The 16,692-nt window shown below is 50.9% G+C and overlaps 1 protein-coding gene across 1 annotated transcript in view; it reads left to right on the top strand.

Moving 5' to 3' along the window:
- The first annotated feature begins 3,387 nt into the window (after positions 1-3,387).
- Positions 3,388-16,692, top strand: part of SLC7A5 (solute carrier family 7 member 5) — a 30,493-nt gene continuing 17,188 nt past the window's right edge. Inside the window, exons 1-2 of the mRNA XM_054640573.2 lie at positions 3,388-4,351; positions 14,895-15,020. Of these exons, the coding sequence (XP_054496548.2) occupies positions 3,403-4,351; positions 14,895-15,020 (1,075 nt within the window). The 5' untranslated portion in view covers positions 3,388-3,402. The remainder of the gene's footprint in view (positions 4,352-14,894; positions 15,021-16,692) is intronic.

Below are 16,692 nucleotides of genomic sequence, written 5' to 3'. Positions count from 1 at the left end.
GGAGCAGAGTCTGATCAGCTGGCAGATGTTCTGTGATCCTTCCAAGCCCTGAAAGGCTCTGCTGAGCTGTGTTAGAGTGAAAGCACAAAGAGCTCCCTGTGCTGCTGGAGGGTGTCCCATGATTGGTCACAGCCAGGCAGATGCCTCAGGCCATCTCCAGCAGCATTCCAGGACCTTTCCTGAGCTCCTTCACTGGACACTGCCCATTCAGCTGGCCCTGTCAGCTGAGCTCCTTCCTCTGTCCTAAAACTGAGCCTGGAGCTGGGTGTAGTGACTCAGCTGCTGCTTGTGCCTACAGCAATGCTGCCAAATAAGCCAAAAAAAACCCTTTAAGTCGATTAAATTACTGATACCAATTAGAAGTTGATCAAAGAGAGAGGGTTTGGATGGAATATTGGGAAGGAATCACAACTGTGAGGGTGGGAGGCCCTCACTCAGGGTGCCCAGAGCAGCTGGGGCTGCCCCTGGATCCCTGGCAGTGCCCAAGGCCAGGCTGGACAGGGCTTGGAGCACCCTGGGACAGTGGGAGGTGTCAGGGTTGGAACTGGGTGAGCTTTAATGTCCCTTCATCCCAAAGCATCCCATGATTCCGTGAACTTTGGGTGAAATAAGTGTTAATTTCTGTCTCACAGCGGAGCCACACCTGGAGTCCAGCTCTCACCCAGACAGGTTTTGTTTAGCTGGATTAATCCCAAGAAGTTTCTCTTGATAAGAAAAACAGGAGATTCCATTCCTGGTTAAGGAATCCCCCTAAAATGATTGTAGGTAATGTTTCTAGAAGGTTCCCCAAGTGTGCTGGTGGGTGGGCAGCCCATTTTCTTGTGGAGAAAGAGTGGCCTGGGTTAGGAGTGAGGCCAGCTCAGCTCTTGTGACCATTTAATGGTTCTAGAAGTGCCACCCCTTTCATTTACCCCGGAAAAGCAGCTCTGAGCTCTTTATCAGCACCGCTGAGGTGTTTGCTGGAGAAATGGGGGATTGATGCCAGCAGGATCAAGGCAGCTTTTCCAAATAACTGCTTCAAAACATCCCCATCCCTCCTGACAAATGGCCCATTTGCTCCTGCTCCTGCTCCTTGTTTGTGCTTCTGACAAATCATTCCTTCCCTCCTCCTTTTTGATGTGCCAAGCTCTGAGTGTTAGCACATGGAGAGCTGATTGGATAATCAAATAGTCTTCAAAGATCCTGCGGAAGAACTCGGGGCCCTGAGGAGAGGTAATGCTCAGGGCCGGCCGATAACAGCGCCTGCCATTGGCAGCTGCTTTGAAGATGTCGGCTCTGGGAACACACCCCGGTGCCAGGCTGGTGTTTTCTCAGGAATACAAATGGAAAAACAGTTGCAGAATGAACTCCCATGCAATAACTTGCAATAATTTGTACGAGAGATAAGCACGAGGTTGGCTTGGAACAGGGCAGTTCAGTGTTTGCTGTCTGAAGCCTGACATTTCAGTCCTCAGCTCTGAGTCCGGGAAGAAATTCCCCTTGGGAAGAATGAGAACAGGATAACTGTGTCCCATTCTTGTGGGAGCTCATGGAAATGTCTCTGTGGGCTCCTATCAGGTGTAAAATGCCCATGGTGGGATTCTTGGGGCCAGCAATTGGACTCGATCCCTGTGGGTCCCTTCCAGCTCAGGAGATCCTGGTTCCAGGTCATCATTGGCCTTGAGGACCTTGGCCTGGAGCACTGGAGAAGTAAATCCCTTGAGAAATGATTTTATTCCCCCAAATATATAATTGAGTATTCATCTGAAAAAACCTGAAGCAAATACTTAATTTCAATCTCAGTCCTGTCTGCTGCATCCTGTGTACCAAGGCTGACACAGGGACAATCCCATTTGTTGTAAGTATCTGATTCTTTTCCTGATTTCATGGTCCTGGGAGAAATCATGAAATGCAGCAACAAAAATGGCCTGTCATGGTAAACTAGTAAAGTAAAAAAAGGCTTTGGGGGTTATAGGAAACCCGTGATAAATGTTTTGTTGTTTATTTTTAATTAATTGTCAGAGTGTTTTCAGTCTCTTCAGGGTCCCATTTCTCCTTGAAAACTGGAGGAACGTGCTTCGTGCCAAGGTAATTTCTGGTTTTGCTCCCTTCCAGAATTTGGATGTTTACCTAAAGTCAGCAGCAGATTTTTGAGCCCCTGAGCAGCCACTAGATGTCAGGTTTGGATTAGTGCTCCGAGGACTGGGCTGGTGGGGATTCTGGAATGGCTGGAAGTGGTCATGATGGAAATGAAATGGAACTGAAATGTGCCCTTTCCCCCCAGAATGTCCACCTCACGTTTCCCTGGAGTTCTCTTGGAGAAAACCCTCCAGGCCACCTCCTGCGTGTGTGAAGCGTGCACAGAGGGGACCCCAGGAGGATGAACCAGCCTTGGGTTTGGAGCTCAAGCACCACTCCCCGTGTGACAGCACTGCCTGGGAAGCAGCTCCTCACAGGTACCACCCTCAGAGGGAATGTTTGCAATCAGAGCTTCCAGGCTGGGGCCTCTGAGCTCCTCTCCTCCCAAGAGGGCAAGAGGGAATCTGAATTTGCTGAGGGATTGGCTCCTTGGGCATTACTGTAGTACCCAAGTGATTCTCCTTGTTTGCAGAACCTCTGCCTTCAGTGAGGCACACCTTGCCTTTTTTCCCTGCACGACTGCCAGATGGGTGAATTATTTTATATTTTCGTTTCACAAACAAGCATTTTGGTGGCTTTGCCATCTGTCAGATTTGAGATTGGTGACTCATTAATGTTTCAGAGAAGCCTTTTTGGCTGCCAGGAGGGGCTGATTCCCGCAGCGCCTCTGCAGAGGTGCAGGTGATGCAGCACCGGGGCCTTGCCCTGTGCTTGTGAACTGGGATGGAAAAGCATGGCAGGATGGGGCTGGGAGAGGCAGGATATACATCCATACATGTCTGTACATGGTACATACATGGCTGTATATCATACAGACATGTGGGTATACCATACATATCTGTATGTATAGCCTGTATTTCCTACATACATGCATGTGTATCCTGTATATCTTACATATGTGTCTGTATATCACATCTGTATAATCTGTATATCATACATACACATCTGTAGATCCTGTATACCATACATACACATCTGTATATCCTGTATACATGTATGTATATCCTGTATACCATACATACATGTCTGTATATCCTGTATATCATACATACACATCTGTATATCCTGTATACACGTCTGTATATCCTGTATACCATACATACATGTCTGTGTATCCTGTATACATGTATGTATATCCTGTATACCATACATACATGTCTGTATCTCCTGTATATCATACATACACATCTGTATATCCTGTATACATGTCTGTATCTCCTGTATATCATACATACATGTCTTATCTCCTGTATATCACGCATACATGTGTGTATACATGTATACATGCAAAGGGCCCCGCTCTCTCTACAGGAGCTCCTTTACAGAGCACACCGAGGGCCCAGCGCCCATGCCGGGCGGAGAAGCGCCGCTAACACCCCTCCCCTGCGGGCACCGAGTGCCACCCGGGCCGAACCGCGGGCTGGCATTCGCCTCCCTCTGTCCCTGCTGGGGCCCGGGCTGAGAGCGACGCGGGCCCGAGCGGGCACCCCGGGGGCGCTGCGGCATCCCCCGGCGCTCCTGCCCTCCTCCTGCCGCTCTCCTCCTCCTCCTCCTCCCCCGGCGCGCAGCCCGGCCCACCGCCGCCGGAACAAAAGGGGCGGCCGAAGGTGGCGGCGTGGCCGCGCCCGCTGCTCCCGCCGCTCCGCCACCATGTCCGCCAGCGGCGGCAGCTCCCCCGGCAATGCCGTGAAGAAGCGGAGCCCGGCCGGCTCGGCCGCCTCGCTGCCGCAGGAGGAGGAGAAGCAGGCGATGGAGAAGATGCTGGAAGGGGCGCAGGAAAACGGCTGCGCCCGCTCGCCATCGCCCTGCGGCTCGGCGGAGGGGGTGACCCTGAAGCGGAACATCACCCTGCTCAACGGCGTGGCCATCATCGTGGGCACCATCATCGGCTCCGGCATCTTCGTCACCCCCACGGGCGTGCTGCGGGAGGCCGGCTCGCCGGGGCTCTCGCTCGTGGTCTGGGCCGTGTGCGGCGCCTTCTCCATCGTGGGCGCGCTGTGCTACGCCGAGCTCGGCACCACCATCACCAAGTCCGGCGGGGACTACGCCTACATGCTGGAGGTGTACGGCTCCCTGCCCGCCTTCCTCAAGCTCTGGATAGAGCTGCTCATCATCCGGCCCTCCTCGCAGTACATCGTGGCTCTGGTGTTCGCCACCTACCTGCTCAAGCCCATCTTCCCCACCTGCCCCGTGCCCGACGAGGCTGCCAAGCTGGTGGCCTGTCTGTGTGTCTGTAAGTAGCAGCGAGCGGCGTCCGGGTGCCAGGCAGGAGGGGCAGATGGGGTTTAGGGAAGGGATTCCTCCCCGGGAAGGTGGGCAGGCCCTGGCACATGGTGCTCCGAGAAGCTGTGGCTGCCCCCGGATCACTGAAGTGACCGGGCTGGAGCATCCTGGTCTGGTGGAAGGGGTCCCTGCCCATGGGACAGGATGACCATTAAATTCCCTTCCCATCCAAACCATTCCGTGATTCAGTGACCCTCTGCAGGTCCCCGCTGTCCTACTCCACGTGGTTCCTCACTCTCCATCACCTTCCCCTAAAGATCTGCACCATCTCTCCTGTGCTACGCTGGTTACATCCTGGGTTTTTGGGGTTTTTTTGGCTACTTTGAATAGCCACAGCAGAAAATGTCTCCACCCGTAATAAATTCAGCAGAAAATTCCTCAAATGGCAGCTGTGGGCTAGCGAGGATCTCTGATTCCCGAGCAGCGTGTGATAAATGCAGCGAGCGTTTTTCCTGGGAGCTGGAATGGGATTTCTTGTGCTTTCCCATAGGACCATGCAGGGTAAAGCCCCCTTGTCCCCGGGCTCTGCAGGGCCCTGTGGGCGTTGGTGTGCGGCTTTGGGTGAGGATAACAATTATCTGTCACCAGCAACTGGTGCTGAACTCGCCCCTGAGCCGCTTTCAGCACCAGATGTGAGAGGAGATGTTTCCCGCCCGTGTGTGCGCTGATAGCGCCCTCAAAACCTGTTTTTGTGGGGCTTCTTTTGCCAGCAAACATTGTCTGTCTGTCTGTCTGTCTGTCTGTCTCTGGGGCGATGCCTTGCAGGGATGTTCGGTCGCGGTGGGGTGAAGTCAGGAGCCGTGGTGCCAGCCTGGGCACACAGAGCCCTGCCCGGGCACTCAGATCTCTCCCAATGCACTTTTTGTCACCTCTCTGCTCTTTTGGGATCTGCAGTTTTGCCACTCAAATAATTTTTTCTGTTCCTCTGCTGACTGCAAAGTCACCCCATCCAAATTCCCAAACCTTTAAATACAGGACCATGCCCTGCCTCTTCCCTCCTCATTTCCCATTCAGTCTGTTCTGCTCCACTGGAATTTAATCTCTTTCTAGAGATGTTTATTGGGAGAAGATACAATTTTTGTGAGGGCTTTATAAATCATTTCTCCACTGGACAAATTCACAGCCAGGTGATCTCTACCTTTTTGCATTTTAAATGATGAGAGGGAAGCTGCTCGTTGGTGCTGCCCTTTTCTAGAATTGTGTGAGATTCCTTCCCCCCCCGAGGATCTCAGGCATCCCAAAGCTGCAGCACATGGTCGTTATGGGAAGATAGATTGTCTGGAAATGTCTCAGAGCCAGCCTGACCCGGCTGTGGGAGGTAAATGATATGGTTAATTATAGGATTGATAACAGGCATGGCACTGGGCCGTGCTTTCTTCAGGCAAGACTGAAACTGCTCAGTCCCCAGCTGATTTTTAGGAATATAAAGGTACCTGGGCAGGCATGTGGATTTCCATCCAAATTCTTTACAGCGTGGAGAGTGTTTCTTAGGGAAATGTACTCATTTAACAAAGAGAGCTGTAAACTGGTCAGGGAATAGTCCTGCTGATGGGTGTGCTGCCTTTTGGAAATCTGATTTTCGAGCTTTGCTGCTGCTCTGCGCTGTGGGTTCCTCAGGAGAGGGGCAGGAATGCACGTGCTACTTGTGCTCCTTGCTGTAAAACCAAGGAATTAGGATAGAATTTAAGGTTTTCTTGCTGCCTTATGGCAAAGTTTTGCCGTGCAAGCACAGATGGAGCTGGAAAAGCCTTTGGGGACATGTTTCTATCCCAAAGTGACTTTTCATCTTCAGGATCATTCCCAAAAGGGGTCTCTGTTCCCATTCTATTGCTCAAAGCCCAGGGCAGGGTTAAGCAGACCTGTCCACGTTGGGATCTGTTCACTGGTGAGGATTTGCAGCACCAAACTCCTTGGAGCCAGCTCTCATTCCTGTTTATGCTCCTCCAAGAAAAGTCTCCAGCCTTCCTTTGGTACCAATTAGGATTTGCCTGGGGCAGAATTTGTTCTTGAACCTCTATCCTGAACTGCCAAGGGAAAGGGAAAGGTTTGGAGTTCTCCAAATCTGCATCATCCCCATGTGTTTCTCCTTTAAGCTCTGCTCCCCCTTGCACTGCTGGCTCTTGGTTTGTTTATGCTTTGGGTTAAGTTTGGGGTTGTCTTCTTTGCTCCAAGACGTTTGTTCATCCTGCAGCGCCTTCAGCAGGGCAGCTTTTGGGAACTTTGATTTTTGGAACCTTGATTTTTGGAACTTTGAGTTTTGGAATCAGCTTTTCATCTCCCTGGTGCCAAAACCACACCGTGACCCAGGAACAATAAACGAAATAAATCTGCTCCAGGGGCTCAGGCAGCCACACAACACTTGTGGGGACTCACAAACAGCTTTGTTCAAACAGAAACTGCACAGAGAGAGACTTCTTTAGTCTTTTCAAAAGCTCTAGAGTAGAAAAAAAAATGACCTATTTGTGCATAGGCTGTAGCACATACATGAATGAGTTACCTCAAAATGGGGGAGAGCAGCTTGGGAAGCAGCAGAGGAATTTGGGACCTGGGGCTGGGGTACAGTAGCCAAAATCCAGCCTTGCAGAACAGTCCCAGCTCTATTCCTTGCAGGGTTTGTATCTCCACACAAAATGCACTTGGCTGCACAGTTTGTAGTAAGAGGAGGAATAACTAAAGTTATTTGTTTCCACTTTGCTGCTGCTGAAGGGTTGAATAAATCATGTGCTGTTCAGAATTTGCCACCGTGAACTTCAGAGAGTGAATTAATGCATTAAGAGAATCTAAATCACAGGCTTGAGTGAAAGGAAAAAAATGGTTGGAAGAGAGAATTTTGTTCCCCTGGAAGGTGCTGAGGAAAACAAGGTGGGTGGTAAGGAGAATTTCCCTACAAGCAGGTATTTTCTGCCCTGGAGGTTGTAATCTACACACAGCTGGTATGCAGGGCTTCTTTCATGGGCACCGGGAGTGCCTGTGGTGTTTGCCACAAATAAAAGCTGGGAATCCACTCCAGGGAAATCTTCCTGGAGCAGGAGGGGTCAGGCTGTTCATCTTTAGCCTCATTTCATGTTCCCCACATTTGGCTGAAGACTTTGCAGGCTGCAGGTTACTTGGGTGATTCAGAAACTCGAGCATCTCTTTTAGCTGGGAGATTGGATGGTTGATACTTTAAAACTCATAACACAAAATCCATCCATGCTTGGTGTACAAAAATTGGAAGTTCGGGAAACAGAGTTTGTGCATTTGTGTGCAAACCCAGGAATAATTTGAGTTCTCTCACTTCTGAGCTCATCTAAACCAGTTTTACCTCTTCTGTAGTGGGTGGGGGGACAGTTATTAGGTGCTGAATTTGCATACCTGATGATCTACATTACAATGTCAATATTGGACATGGCAAAGAATTAAACCTTGGATCCTGTGCTCTGTCTCAGCTGTGAGGGGCTCAGGTTTTCTTTCCATCCTGCTGCCACTTGTGTGAACACTTCAAGTTAATAAATCCTAACAAAAATCAGTAAAAATCACCAGTACACCCAGTGTTTTCCAGAGAGGGCTCAGGGATGGAAGGTGTTAAACAGATTTATTAAAGATGCTGTGGCTGTTCCTCATTTCCCACTGTTGATTTGCAGATTTCCTGCTTGCACAGAGGCACCTGCCCAGGTCTGGTGCAGTAAATTCATTCCCTGTGCATCAGGGAGACAGGAGTGAAGCTGCTGCCAGCCCTGAGCTGGATCTTGGTGTTCCACAAGTGCCTGAGCTGTTCATCCCACACATCCTCACACCCTGAGAGCCACATACAGCTTCTAGAATTGCCTGATTTCCTGACAAGAAAATCTGCTCCACAGTGGAAAACTGGGATTGGACTCGATAATTCATCCTTGTGAATACTTTCCAGCTCAGGATATTCTGTTGTTTTAATTTTGTTCTTGCTCCTCAGTGTTAGATCAGCAGTTTGACAGTTTGCTTCTGAATTCGTGTCTCACTTGTTAATTAGATATGGAAATCTGGCACACTAATTATCCCAGCACAGCAATATCAAAGCCAGGGAATTTTAATCTTCCTCAGAATTTATCTAAACTTCCCTCCCTGCTTCTGAGCTCTGCTCTTGGGCATTTCCCCTGCAGGGCTGGGATTCCAGGAATGCTGATAAACTCCTCATTTGTCTCTTCTGTTTAGAGCAGCCAGAGAGTGGAAGGATGAGCAGGAGGCAGGTCTGAGAGCCCTTGTCCTGTGGAAGTGCTGACACTCCTGAGAGAAGGAGTCCAAGCAGGGGTGGCTGCCAAGCTGTCCAGGAGGGAATATCCAGTGTCAGCATTGCACCCAGAAACCCCAGATCCCGTGGGAAGCAGGAATGTCTTTATTTGACATCAAGGTTTTGCTGCCAGGCTCAGCTCTTTTACAGGTGTGTGGATTTTCACCTCACCAGGAATTAACTGGTGAAAAGCAAACACCAAACACACCCAGGGCCTGTCTGCCTGAGATGGGTTCCTTCTGCAGCATTGCTGCTTTTCATTAATCAGCCAGGACAAGCTGGGTGTGAAGCTTTGAAGATTTCTTTTCCCTCCTCCAGAAAGGTGGATTAAGGGACTAAAGCTCCATCAGCAAATTGCCCTTGGTGGAGTGGAGTGGAAGGAAAGGGTCTGTGGAGCCCCTGCTGGATGGCAGAGGCTGCAGGGCTGAGGTTGCTTTTTTAATCTGTGTTTAATTAGAGCAGCATTAATGAAAACAGGCTCTGACACTCACAGGGCTCTCCAGAAATCAATGAGAGCTTGGAGGGCTCTTGAAACACACAGGGAGCAGCCACTGCAATTCCAGCTCCCCTCTCCTGGCTCTCACAACAATTACCCCAATAATTGTTACTGTGTTTGAATCATTTATGGTATCACTGAGATCATTCTGAGTCTTTCTGCTCTGGCATGAACAAATTGGGAAGGTTTTTGTGGAAAACCCCTCCAGGGTCGGCCTCATTTAAAGCAGCATCATTTGTTTTAAGTATTCCAAGAGTTCCATAGTCCCAGGGCCAGATGTGGCCACAGGTCCAGTACAAGGGATGGGAAATTCAGGTTTTCCAGTCAGGATGCAGAGCTGAATTCTGTGCACACAAAATAGTGGCAGGTGCTGCTCCCTGTTGGGAAGATGCTTCTGTGAGGTGAGCATGGAGGTTCATTTGATGGGAATGGGAGAAATAGGGAGAAAAGATATAGAAAAGCTCTTTCTCCCTGTATTTAGTTTGTTTTCCTGAGGTAAAATGTCCTGTTGGTGGAATTGCTGTGTCATGTCCTTTGGAAACCTTGGCAGTAAATCACAGCCTTCTTCCTAAGGAGCCAAAATAGCAGCTCCTGCCTCTAGGTAGGAGCCACCTCTCCCAACACTCAGGAATTCTTTGGGGTTTTCCTGTGTCCTACTCTTATTATGGGATAGGGGTGTTGACCTGGTCAGGCTGCCTGGGGTTGTTTGCTGGGACATCCAGAGTTCCTGGCCTCAGTGTGGGTTTGGAGATGATCCCTTTTTTAAACCCCCTGGTAGGGCAAGTTTGCCTTCTCCTTGTTGATGTGTCCATTCCCTGATTGCTGTTTTGGAAAGAGGAATAAAAAGGGAACTGGGAAGCATTGCCAGGGATGTTGATTATTATAAGGAGATTTTAATATGGACACATTCACTCTGAGGAGCTTTCCAACAGCCTCATGTGCCCCAGGCCTTTCCCTTTCCAGGACTGACTGCCCTGGGTGTTAAGTTTCTCCAGGGATTTGTCCTTGCAGAAATATCTGCAAAGTTTTTCCCTCTGCTTTTTCCCTTCCCCACCTTGCAGGGCACACAAAAGTCTTCAGTCAATACCTGCCAAGTTGAAATATCCTGAATCATTTTCTGCTTGTGACCTTGCCTGTCCCATGTTGGCATGTGCAGTTGGAAAGAGTCACCACAGATTTTTGGGAGACACTGTAACATCCCAGCCGCTGGAATATAAAATTGGTGGGGTGTTTTTGCCTTGCTGGATTGATTTTCCCATGGGTTTAATCCACTCTGCTCAGTAGAACTTAATTTTTGCTTTGTCCTGTGTGGATTAACTGTGATCTGCACTTCATGTGGAGGGAAGGGAGCAGCCTTTGCTGTGGGATGGGGTAAGGAATGTTCTGGGAGTAATTGTGAGGGAAAGTCAACATCACCCAGTGGCAGATGGTAAATGGGAGCATCATCTTACAGTGGCAGGGGCCAGGCACTTTGGAAATGTGGCTTACAGACAGAGTCATGCATGACAGAGCAGTTCCCAGGCCTTGTTTTCCTGGCAGGGAAGCTGATGGAAGGGATTTCTCTTCATTTTCCCTTCAATTTCCCTTTATTTTCCACAGCTTCCCAACCTGCTGTGTGTTATCACTGGGTCCTGTGATACCACAAACAGGAATCCCATGGGAATTAAGAGCAAGTTAAAGAGTTGAGTCCCTTAAAGGCAGCTACTTCCACACATTTACCCATGTTCCAGAGGTGTAGGTGGAATCTCACTGCCAGTGCCACAGGTTGGGCCCAGGAGGTGAAATTAGGGACAAAAGGGACATTGTGCAAGTGTGTGTGACCCCACAGGCAGCTGTGCCAGTACCTTGGGAATTCATTCCTGTGCTCATTCCAGAGATTTCACCTGCAAAGCTGCTGAGGAAGATCTTGGGCTGAGCAAGCTCTGTCACCCCCAGGCAGTTCCATGTGGGAGTTGGATCCTTGTCCCTGTCCCTTGTCCTGGGAGAGCTGCAGCTGTGCCTGTGGACAGCAGTGCTGCCAAGGCTCTTGCATCAGAAGTGGCAGCCCAGGTTGAGCTGTGTCTGCTCCATTCCCACTGTTTGCTCTGGGCACAGCCTCACTCTCCCCATCCTGCCTTTCCCCAGACACAGGAGCTGTGGTTCCATGGATGTGTTCTAGGAGGGATTGATCCATTTATCTGTCTGCAGTTTTTCCTGTTGTCCTCTAGGAGTTGTGTCTGGGAGAGAGCTTGGGAGGCAACTTCAGAGGCAAACAGCCATAAAATGAGAATTGTGGGTAAAGTCCTGGGTCTGGTGTCACATTAATCAGTTTGTCCTTGTTCCTATCAGGAGTGGGGAATTCCCTGGCTGTGCAGGTGAGTGCCAGTGGAGCAGGTTCAGTGAGGTGCCTGAAGCCAGCAGGGACTGCAGGACAGAGGAAATACTGAAGCCAGACCTGCTGGTGTATTTAGAAACTCAGATTTCCCCCTGTGGTTTGAGTTGCCTTGGAATGAGGCTGGGCTGGAGCAGTCCCTGGAGGGTGAAGGGATGAACAGCACCTGGAGAGCAAAAACCAGGATCTCTCCTACCAGAGTCATGAGTAATTAATCACCTGAGCTAGATTAGGTGTAGGGGAAACTTTTGTTATTGGGAGGGTGGGGAGACCCTGGCACGGGTGCCCAGAGCAGCTGTGGCTGCCCCTGGATCCCTGGCAGTGCCCAAGGCCAGGCTGGAATGGACTTGGAGCCACCTGGGACAGTGGAAATTGTCCCTGCCCGTGGGATTGGAACAAGAGGAGCTTTAATGTTCCTCCCAACCCAAACCAGTCTGGGATTCTCTGAAAAGTCACCCCCTGTCCATCTGCCATCCCTTCAGCTTTCTAACACTTATTATCCCAATTATGTAAAGCTTTGGAGAGGGGCTGCTGGCTCAGCCAGGCTGTGGCACATCAGGTCAGGCTGAAATCCTCGTTCCTCGAATGATTTCCCAGCACAGGCCTGTTGGGTCACTCCAAAGCTCTGCCCTGCTGCTGGCTGACAGGGGCTGGAGCCTTAGGAAAACACTGCAGGAATTAGGGCAGCACAGCCTGCTCTGTGTGTCAGTGCCCTGGTTTGTGGTGGAGCTGTGCAGCTTTGCTGTGTTTTTCCTGGAGTGATTCAGCCGAGGTGAGGGAGCGCTGCCAGGAGGATCCCACAGCCCCTGCCTGCCAGGGCAGCATCTGGGATCAAAGCAATCAAACTTGCTGCCCTAAGAAATCCCAGCCTCCTGAGAAGCTCAGCAGCCACTGGAATTTGTCCTGGAGTTTTATGGAAAAGCCTTCATCCTGTTTGTTGTCTGTTGGATTCTTCCTGATGGGTGAGACTGGGGGATTCAGTGGAGAAACTCTACTGTGCTCCTTTAGGAAAGACAAATATTATTGTAAAGGAGGAAAAGCAGAGCTGAGGAAATGTGACTGGCAGGGCTCTGACTGATGACCACAGCAGAACCTTCCAGCCCTGTTTACTCTCTGATCCCAAACTGGTTTCTCTTTTTTTAGGGAGTCTGTTTATCTGGCACCAACGGGGCTTTGGGGCTGAACATGTGTAGGGTTTCCTACACACTTGGACGGTGTAGGAAACTTTTGCCTATCATTTTCACCACCACCCTCCAGGGGACTCTGTACAGAGCCAGAGCAGGGCAAACAGCCCCTAAAAATCAGTGTTGAAGTGGGGGTGAAGCATTTATTGCCACAGACACAGAATGCCTAAATGGGGCAGGGACTGTCACTGTCACACCTCTCAGGGCTGTCCTCACCACGACAGCAGCAGCAGCACTGTGGTCCTAGATGGGTGAGCTCATCCTCTAAATATCCCTCAGTAAACAAGGGCAGATTTATTTTTAGCATAATCACTGGTCAAAGGGAATCCTGCTCCAGAGCCTGCTGCCCTGAGGACTCACTGGAGGTGCTTTCACTGCCTGGCTTGGGAGTTTTGCTGGGAGACATTCCCTGTGTTTCCTTGTCCCCTGTAGCACTCTAAGGTCACTTGATTAAGCTGTGTGTCCTCCTTGCTGCTGTCTGACTGTGTCCCTTTGCCCTGTCCCCAGAGGCAGATGTGTCCCAGTGTCCCTCTGTGGGGACAGAGCTGTGACCCCAGGGCTGCTCCAGGGGCTGGGAACTGTCCAGACCTGTCCCTGTCCTGTATCTCCTGGAGGGGCCTGGCACAGGGACAGTGGTGTGGCACATCTGTCACCACAGTCACTCACCCCTGCTCCTGGCCAGAGCCCAGCTCGTGCTGCCCTGTGTCCCCAGCATGGCTCTGCTTCCCCAGCAACAGCTCAGGGTCATTTCAGCCTCAGCCACACTCCCAAAGGGGCTCCAAGGGCATGGGACAAAAATCCATCTCCAGTCCCTGTTTGCTGCTGGCTGTCACCCCTGTGGGATGGCTTGGATCCCGTGCTTTCCTTCCTGACACACACAGCTCTCACTTCTCCACACTTGAGCTGCTCCTGTGTTGGAATCCAGCAGATCCTGGAGCTGGGAGAGTGGGGGAAGGAGCCAGTGATCCTGGAAGCCATTGGATGCTGGGACACTGGCACGGGCTGCCCCTGCATCCCTGGCAGTGCCCAAGGCCAGCTTGAATGGGGCTTGGAGCACCCTGGGATGGTGGAAGGTGTCCCTGCCCTTGGCAGGGGTGGGAATGGATCTGTGAGATCCTTCCAAGCCCACCCACTCTGAGATCAGCTCTGGGCTCCAGCTCCAGCTCCCACCCTCAGGAGAGGCACTGGGATGTTTTGGGAAGCAGCTGCTTGGCTCTGCTCAAGAGCTCCTGTGAAGAGGAGCTGCAGGCTCTGGGAAGGAGCTTTTGCACAGGGGCAGAGGGAGGTGGGAAAGGATCCTGCAGGGAAAAGCCTCCAGTTCCAGGAGGAGGTTTGAGATCTGCTCCTCCCTGAGCTGCTGGTGAGAGCTCAGGCTGGGGCTCGCCTGGGGACAGTGAGGGGTCACTGGGCTGGAGGGAGGGCATCCAGCACGTGGGCACTGCCACCCTCAGTGTGACATTTGCTGTGTCTATAACAAGCAGCAGGCTCTGGGGAGGGAGCAGGGCACCAAAATAGTCAATGATTTGTGAGGGCAGCAGAGCTTTGCTGCAGCAGGTGAAGCTCAGGCTTTGATCAAGGCCTGGTTCAGGCTGTGCCCTGCCTGGCAGGAATGTCACACTGGCAGGAGTGGGATGCAGAGGAGCTGGGGGGGAATGTGGCAAGGAAAGGTTGGAAGTAAAGCCCAGTAGTTGCATTAACCACAGGGCAACTTGTGGGCAGCAGGAGCTTCTCAGCAAACAAATACTAAGCCCTCAGGAGTGTTTTCCAATGGAGCAATCCCATTCCATGTCCCAAGGACCACAGGCATTATTCAAAACACTTATTGCCAACATAAAGGTGCAATTGAGAAGTGTGAGGCTGCAGAGCTCTCAGTGAGTTTCTCCTCTGGTTGGTTGTTCTAGCAAAAGGAAATCACTGAATGGTTTGGGTTGGAAGGACCTTGGAGAACATCTCATTCCACCCCCTGCCATGACAGGGACACCTTCCACTGTCCCAGGCTGCTCCAGGTCCCATCCAAGCTGGCCTTGGGCACTGCCAGGGATCCAGGGGCAGCCACAGCTGCTCTGGGCACCCAGGGCCTCCCCACCCTCACAGGGAGGAATTCCTTCCATGTATCCCACCTAAAGATTCCTTGTGATTTTTGCTGCATTTGGCATGTCTCCCTGAGTGCTGACCTGGTCCCTTTTGTCCCCTCAGTGCTGCTGACAGCTGTGAACTGCTACAGTGTCAAAGCTGCCACCCGTGTGCAGGACGCCTTTGCTGCGGCCAAGCTGCTGGCGCTGGCTCTCATCATCATCCTGGGCTTCGTGCAGCTGGCAAAGGGTGAGTGCTGCCCCTTGGCTCCTTTTGGGCACAGCAGGATCAGTGGCAAAGCCCAGGAGTCCAGCCCCAGGTGTTCCAGAGCTTTACAAACCTCCCCGTTCTCTCAGCTGCTTGGGGGATGTTCCCAGCTTTGCCAAAGGCTGAGGTTTTGTGCTTTATTTGTGGGATTTTATGTTATCACTGCCAGGCTTGATTTCATGCTCCTGAAACCACTTAAAGTCCTTCCCACTTACACAGAGACAGTGATTTCTCCCTTTGGGAGTGAAAATGTTGGTGCTGCTGCACTGGCAAATCTCTTTGTAACATTTTGCTCGCAGAGAATTATCTGCATGTGCAAACCTCTCCCAGTCATCTTAATCCTTCCACAAACTCCCCCTGCACATTTCCCTTCATCCTGTTCCAGGTGTGCAGTGGCTCAGGCCAGCTCTGGGTCACCCAGGGACACAGAGCCCACGAGGAGCAGAGATTGGAGCTCTCAGCTGGCTCTGGCACCTGGAAAAGGAGACAAAAATGGGAAGATAAAGCAGATTTTCTGGTGCTTCTGCTGGTTTGCTTCATGCACCCATAAAATCCTCTCAGAGCAGGGAGATGGTTTGTTCCAAACCCATTTGAGTTTGTTCCAAACCTGATTAACTCACAGCTAAACCAAAGTGTGGCTTTTTTTGTGCAAGTTTTGTGGGAATAAATGTGTCTTGGGGAACAGTTATGTCCTTGTTTCTGAAAGGGGATAAAATCTCCAGGGAATGGTGTCCCTGCACAGGGGTGAGTCTGTGTCTGCTCGTGGGTCTCTAATTCCTGTCTCAGCTCTGGGAGCCAGTGCTGTCTTTGCAGAATTTCTTGCTTTGTCAGAGGTTTTATTTTCTTCCAGCTGAGTGCAGACACTCAACAGGGACATTGTTTGAGGCTTATCAGAAAACACACCTCCTCCCTCTGCCCAGCTCCCCAGCCTGCTCTGCTGGACCTGATTCTCTCTCAGGAGGAAAAGGATAAATCAGGATAAATCTCTTTGAGCTGGTTAACATTTTACCATGAAGATCTTTACAACTGGGCTTTGTTTGCAGATAGAATCTCAATTTGCATCTTCAGAATGTGCTGTTCTTTTGGCCTTTTTGGGGAGGCTGGGCCACTTTGTGCCCTGCTTCCTCAGGTGGAAATCCATGAGATTTCCCTTGGCTTCTGTGTAACCTCGAAGGGATTCCTGGCCTGTTACAATAAAACCCCCCTTCCCCTCCTGTGTCCCAGGAGTTGTTTTCCTTCCTTTGAAGTTTCAGGTGGTTGTGGCTGTGCAGCCCTTGCAGGGCAGAGAATTCCATGTGATTTATTTTCCTGCTGATCCACCTGGCAAGGAGATCAAAAGCAGTTCCTGGACAGTGACACCTGTAAGCAAAGACTTTTCTCCCTGTCTGAGCAGCCAACCCTCAAACCAGACAGGATCAGAGTGGGATCCTCAGGATCCACAGCAGATCCTGGCTCCCACTTTGTCCCAAGTGCCCATTCCTGCCTGTCCTGGGATTCTGGACTGGGATTCTGCCTGGCTCCTCCAGCATGGGTTTTGTTAATCTCCTTTGGGAAGTTCCAGGCTCTCTGTTAAGTCCTTAAGAATGTGCAAGCTCCTTTCCTGTCCCTTCCTCAGCTCCCACCTGCAGTTTGCAGCTTGCTCCATTTTCCTTTC

The sequence above is a fragment of the Agelaius phoeniceus genome, chromosome 12, assembly GCF_051311805.1.
Source record: "Agelaius phoeniceus isolate bAgePho1 chromosome 12, bAgePho1.hap1, whole genome shotgun sequence".
NCBI classification, from domain to species: Eukaryota; Metazoa; Chordata; class Aves; order Passeriformes; family Icteridae; genus Agelaius; species Agelaius phoeniceus.
The sequence above is the reverse complement of the archived record's forward strand: the minus strand, read 5'-3'. Positions and strand labels throughout refer to the sequence as shown.